This window comes from Rhinopithecus roxellana, chromosome 7 (assembly GCF_007565055.1).
Source record: "Rhinopithecus roxellana isolate Shanxi Qingling chromosome 7, ASM756505v1, whole genome shotgun sequence".
NCBI classification, from domain to species: domain Eukaryota; kingdom Metazoa; phylum Chordata; class Mammalia; order Primates; family Cercopithecidae; genus Rhinopithecus; species Rhinopithecus roxellana.
Window position 1 is genome coordinate 27,614,859 of NC_044555.1, and position 6,000 is coordinate 27,620,858.

General features: G+C 52.5%; 2 protein-coding genes across 10 annotated transcripts in view; one reads left to right on the top strand and one right to left on the bottom strand.

Moving 5' to 3' along the window:
• The window catches only part of RBM10 (RNA binding motif protein 10), a 42,502-nt gene extending 41,287 nt beyond the window's left edge, over positions 1-1,215 (bottom strand). For 4 of the 9 annotated variants that reach the window (XM_030933713.1, XM_030933712.1, XM_030933709.1 and 1 more), the window contains exon 1: positions 948-1,212. Coding sequence is in view for 5 of the 9 variants with exons in the window: in XM_030933704.1 (XP_030789564.1) it covers positions 917-986 (70 nt within the window). In the remaining 4 variants the exon portion in view is untranslated. Of the gene's footprint in view, positions 1-916 lie in introns of all 9 variants that reach the window. The other 5 variants (XM_030933711.1, XM_030933710.1, XM_030933705.1 and 2 more) reach the window with 2 other exon arrangements.
• Positions 1,216-1,222: 7 nt separating this feature from the next.
• NDUFB11 (NADH:ubiquinone oxidoreductase subunit B11) lies at positions 1,223-4,226 on the top strand. Its single transcript, XM_010366120.2, has 3 exons — positions 1,223-1,981; positions 3,699-3,829; positions 4,002-4,226. Exons 1-3 carry the CDS (start codon positions 1,574-1,576, stop codon positions 4,123-4,125), a joined length of 663 nt encoding a protein of 220 aa, XP_010364422.1. The 5' UTR covers positions 1,223-1,573; the 3' UTR covers positions 4,126-4,226.
• The last annotated feature ends 1,774 nt before the right edge of the window (positions 4,227-6,000 follow it).

Below are 6,000 nucleotides of genomic sequence, written 5' to 3' on the forward strand. Positions count from 1 at the left end.
CACCTGCCCAACACTAGGTTGCTGCCACGCCTTTGCTCTACGCGCGTACACATACACACACACAGACACACACTCCAACTTTCTCTTCCTCCTCAAGCCACAGGGAACCCGAATTACCTGCTCCCAGGTGGGCAACAGTTAGAATCACACCAGAGGCACTGGCGGCTGAGAGCACAAAAACCCTCAAGAGACTCTGGCAAAGGGGCCAGAGTCACACAGTAACATCCACCACAGCCAAGGGCCAGTCACAGACATGAGCCCCAAATAACTAGGGGCCCACATCACAGAAGGAACCCACAGTAAGGACCACAATTACACACTGGGTCCCCTTTCCATGGATGAGCGTCACTCTCACAAACTCCCCAAAAGAAGGGGCAATGAGTCACACACACATCCCCTGCATCCCCCTCCCCACCCAATAAGTGGGTTAGGGTCAATCACAAGACAGTCGTCCCCCAAGCCCCGCCCCATGGATAAGGATCAGAGTCACAGACACCCCCCCTCAAAGGGTAAAGACCAGAGTCGCATCCTCCTTCCGATCCCCCAGGAATAGAGACCAGAACCACAGAACATTTCCCAATGGATCGATAAACACCAGAGTAACACAGAGCAGCATCCCCTCTCCTATGCACAAGTCGCAGACAACCGCTTCTCCACTGATAAACTTCGGTGTAGCCGACACAGTGATCCACAGTAGCCCACTCCCATCCGTCCCTCCCTTCCCCCAACCCGCACGCACCCATCCCATGTCCCAGTCGCGCACGCGCCTTTGCTCACACCAAAAAAAAAAAAAAACCACCAAAAAAAAAAAACCCTCCCGGGTAGAGACATTGCACGAACCCCTCCGTTCCGCGCATCCCCCCGACCCGAAGTCCGCCCTCGCGCCTCCTCTACGTCCCCGCCCCGGGCCCCTTACCTCCGCCCCCACGACCAGCGTCGACGCTCACCTTCTCGGCCCGGGCTGTCAAGGGAGGGCTCCCAGACATCACCTCGGCCCGCCGCCACCTCCTCCAACTCTCCCAGCTCAGCCGGAGCCGGAGCGCGCAACTACCAAGTCCGAGACTGCAGGCAGATCGGGGGGAGGGGAGAAGCGCCAAGCGCGCTGCCCTCCCAAGGAAACTCACTGCCGCCTACTCCCAGCCGGCCACAGTCACCAGCTCAAAATGGCGACGACGAGAAGGGAGTCGGCGCTCCGACCACCATCCACCTACTAAGGAAGCGCGCTCTGGCCGGCCCCGGCGATTGGTCACCGCCCGCCAGGGGACAGCCCTGGCCTCCTCTGATTGGCAAGCGCTGGCCACCTCCCCACACCTCCCCACACCCGTGCGAACGCTGCCCTAGTGGAGAAAAGGAGTAGATATTGGCCAATCCGGCAGGGCCCGCTTTTTAGAAGCTTGATTTCCTTTGAAGATGAAAGACTAGCGGAAGCTCCACCTCTTTCCCCAAAGGGCGAGGGAGCTCTGGGCGATTGGCTGGGAACTATATCCACCCAATGTCCCCGATTTCTTCCTATCCGGGAAATGAGCAGATCCATCAATAAGAAATTTCTCAGCCTGGCCGAAAGGGGGAGAGAATGGTTGGCCCCACGAAGCCACGACAACTGGAGGCAAAGACGGTTGCTCAACGCCCCGCCTCACTGGAAAACAAAATCAGATCTGGGACCTATATAGCGTGGCGGAGGGGGAGCGATAATTGTCGCGCTCTCACCCACTGCAGCTGCGCACAGTCGCATTTCCGTCCCCGCCCCTCAGACCCTGCAGCACCATCTGTCATGGCGGCTGGGCTGTTTGGTTTGAGCGCTCGCCGTCTTTTGGCGGCAGCGGCAACGCGAGGGCTCCCGGCCGCCCGCGTCCGCTGGGAATCTAGCTTCTCCACCAGGACTGTGATCGCCCCGTCCGCTGTGGCGGGAAAGCGGGCCCCAGAACCGACCACACCGTGGCAAGAGGACCCAGAACCCGAAGACGAAAACTTTTATGAGACGGTAAGAGGCGGGGGGGGGGGGGGGGGGAACGGAACCCTGAAGGGGTCAATCCGGGATCGGCAGGTGGGGCGCTGTAGAGGACGTTCTTAGGCAGTAGAGGCCTGCGCGGCCGGCGAAAGCCTAGAAGACTTGGGAATTTTGCCTTCCTTGTGTTCCTCCTTTATCTGTCGATATCCGCGTTCCAGGGCCAGAGGCAGGACTGATTTTATTTTGCAGACAGTAATCACGCCTCAAGTGGACAGCGCTCAAAACGCATTAGAAGCAATATAGTAAAACAACGATAATACTAAACACCGATATGGCACTTGCTCGTTGCTGTGTTCTTTTTTTTTTTTTTTTAATAGAGACGAGATCTCGCTATGTTGCCCAGGCTGGTCTCGAACTCCTGGCTCAAGCGATCCTCCCGCCTCGGCCTACCAAGCTGCTGGGATTACAGGCATGAGCCGCCGCTCTGGGCCCCATCTGTGTTCTAAACACTTGACGTGCATTAACTCATCCTCAAAACAAACCCCATTTCGAGATAGGCACTATTATTATACTCATCCTACAGATAAGGAAACTGAGGCACAGAGATGTTAAGTGGATTGCCCTAGCTCACATAACTGAATACATGGTAGAGGTGGAACTGGTATTTGAATTTAGGGCTACCAGGTCTGCTGTGCTGTATTAATAGCAGACGCTGTGAAATCAGGCAGCACTGACAGTTACCTACCCATGTGATTTTGGTAGCATAAACCCTTGGTGCCTCAGTTTCTTTTTCTGTAAGATGGGGACAGTAATAGGACACCTAAAAAGTAAGACACCCCACTTGCCTTATGTGATTAAATGAGTAAAAATGGTCGGAACAGCAGCTGGCGCTTCGTAAGTATGTACTCAGCACTAGAATGTGTTTATTATTGCCATGTTTCATCTCACTGAGATATTGTGAGGTTTGTCTATGTGAAAAGACTGGCACATAATAAGTACTTCATCAATACTAACCTCTGGTTAAGGGGCTTGGATGTATAGGATGCTCGTTCATTCTGTAAATATGTATTGAGGGCCTGCTGTGTGCCAGGCTCAGTTCAGAGCCCTGGGGATACAGCAGTGTGGAAATCAGACAAAGCCCATGCTCTCATAGAGCTTACATGATAGTGCAGAAGACAAAATAAACACGTAAAATATTAGAAAACAATAATACAGAGTAGTATAATAGATAATATAATGTGAGAATGTATGATATACAGAGAATGGGGAAGGTGTGCTACTTAGGTAAACATAGGCTAGAAAGAGACACGGAAGGAAGAGAGGATGTGAAGACAAAGTTAGGCAAGGTAAGTGGATAGAGGATGACTTGGGTGTAGGGGGCTATTTCATTAGGTTGAGCCATAAGAAATTGCCAGTATTCAACCATTTGTGACCTATAAAAATAGCAGTTTCCTATGCTTCAACTTTGAAAGACAAGGTAACTAGGGAGTGCCTCCTGAAGGAAGTGGTGATGAATCCAAAACGTTGAATGAGGAGACAGATCCAGCCATGACTAGAGCTGGAAGAAAGGCTTTCCAGGCAAAGAGAGCAGCAAGTGCAGTGGCTCTGCGGTGGGAAGGAGCTTGACATATCCCAAGAATGGAAACAGAGGAATTTAGTGAGAGGGGCGTATGGAGACCAAGTTATGCAGGGCCAGAATAAGGCTTTGTGGAGCAGCAGGAAGCCCTCATTGACCTCTCTTTCTCCACAGAACCCAGACTCCCATGGTTATGACAAGGACCCCATTTTAGATGTCTGGAACATGCGAGTTGTCTTCTTCTTTGGCGTCTCCATCGTCCTGGTCCTTGGCAGCACCTATGTGGCCTATCTGCCTGACTACAGGTGCATGGGGTGTCCAAGAGCGTGGGATGGGTAGGAGGCAGAGGCAGGGATGGAGGTTGAAGGGGATTCTGCAGGAGTCTTATTCCTGCACCATTGGGAATAGGGAGCTGAGATGAGGGATTGGTGTCAATTGAGGCTCCCTCACGTCTACCCCTGCTGTTTGCACTGCCAGGATGAAAGAGTGGTCCCGCCGCGAAGCTGAGAGACTTGTGAAATACCGAGAGGCCAATGGCCTTCCCATCATGGAATCCAACTACTTCGACCCCAGCAAGATCCAGCTGCCAGAGGATGAGTGACCAGTTGCTGAGTGGGGCTCAAGAAGTACCACCTTCCCCACCTCCTGCCTGCCATTCTGACCTCTTCTCAGAGCACCTAATTAAAGGGGCTGAAAGTCCGACTCGCTAATGTTGATTGTGTTGTGAAGGGGATATGGGGTAGGGGTGTCAGAAGCTTTAAAAGGGCTGCTGCAGCCTTCCCTGGGTGTTCTGGCTATATATTGCTGTGTGACAAACACCTTAAAACTTAGTGGCTTAAAACCACAATCCAGTCTTCTCTTTCATGGCCCTGTGGGTTGACTGGGCTCAGTAAGGTGGCTCTTCTTGGGGTCTCAGGTAGTTGTAGTTAGATGGTGGCTGGGACTGGAGTCATTTAAAGGCTCAACTGGGCCGGGTGTCTAAGATGGCTTCTTCATTCACATGTCTGGCACTTCAGTCCTCTTCCATATGGCCTCTCTCCAGCAGAACAGCCTTGACTTTTTTTTTTTTTTTAGACGGAGCCTTGCTCTGTCACCCAGGCTGGAGTGGCATGATCTCTGCTCACTGCAACCTCTGCCTCCCGGGTTCAAGCAATTCTCCTGCCTCAGCCTCCAGAGTAGCTGGGACAACAGGCGCCTGCCACCACACCCAGCTAATTTTTGTATTTTTAGTAGAGACGGGGTTTCATCATGTTAGCCAGGATGGTCTCGATCTCCTGACCTAGTGATCTGCCCGCCTCGGCCTCCCAAAGTGCTGAGATTACAGGCGTGAGCCACCGTGCCCGGCCTCTTTTTTTAAGAAGGAGTTTTGCTCTTGTCACCCAGCTGGAGTACAGTGGCATGATCTCGGCTCACTGCAACCTCCACCTCCCAGGTTCAAGCAATTCTGCTGCAGCCTCCTGAGTAGCTGGGATTACAGGCGCCCACCCCATGCCCAGCTAATTTTTCTATTTTTAGTAGAGTTGGGGTTTCACCATGTTGGTCAGGCTGGTTTTCGAACTCCTGACCTTAGATCATCCACCTGCCTCAGCCTCCCAAAGTGCTGGGATTACAGGCATGAGCCACTGCACCCAGCCTAACCTCGGCTTCTTACATGATGGCTTGGGGCTCCTCTGGATGAGAGTGTGGCACATGGGAAGAAATTGTTGGCACCTATCTTTAGAGCCAGACCACCTCACTGGGACCTCCTACGTTTGAAGAGAGGCCAGGGCAACCAGGGATTAAGGTGGAGAGTGAGTGCAGGGCTTTCTGTTGCTAAGGGTGGGTGTTTTGTCTCTCCTCCCTATGTTCTCTGCTTCTCCCTGGGCTTTGGGTTTTGCCCCTGTCCTGTGTGTTGGTGAGTCTGGATGCCTGTATTCCCTTCTGCCCCAAATCTGGATGACTTCTAACTCAAGGTACGCATCTGTATGTGTGTGTATGTATGTGCACGTGTGTCTGCTTCTCACCCCCTTTCCTGTCTTTGTCTTTCTGTGTCTCGAAATCAAGAAGTCTTTTCTCCCTTACTTTCTTCCTCTGTGGAAATAGGCTGTCTCCTTGCACCAGGGTTGCTGTCTCAGTCTGGCAGATGGAGTAGGGGACTTGTTCTGGCCCTGGCTGAGTTTGTTTCTTTCAGAGGCATCTCTGTTAAGTATGGGCTTCCCTTCACCCTCCTGGCATCTCTTCCTTCCACAGCTCCCACATTCAAATCACCACCTCATGTATTCATTGCTACAATCTCTGTGCTTGTCCCTGCCTGGGGCTTCGAAGGGTATAGGAGCCTCCAGCCACTGGCTACAGGAAGAAAATCTGGCTTGCCAAATTCACCACTAGAGGCAATGCCCTACTTCTAGTTACTGGGTCTCAGGAGAGCCCAAATCCACTTACATGTGGCTGAGGCAGGAGCCATATCTGCATGAGCCTTGCTGCAAGTGAGGAAGAC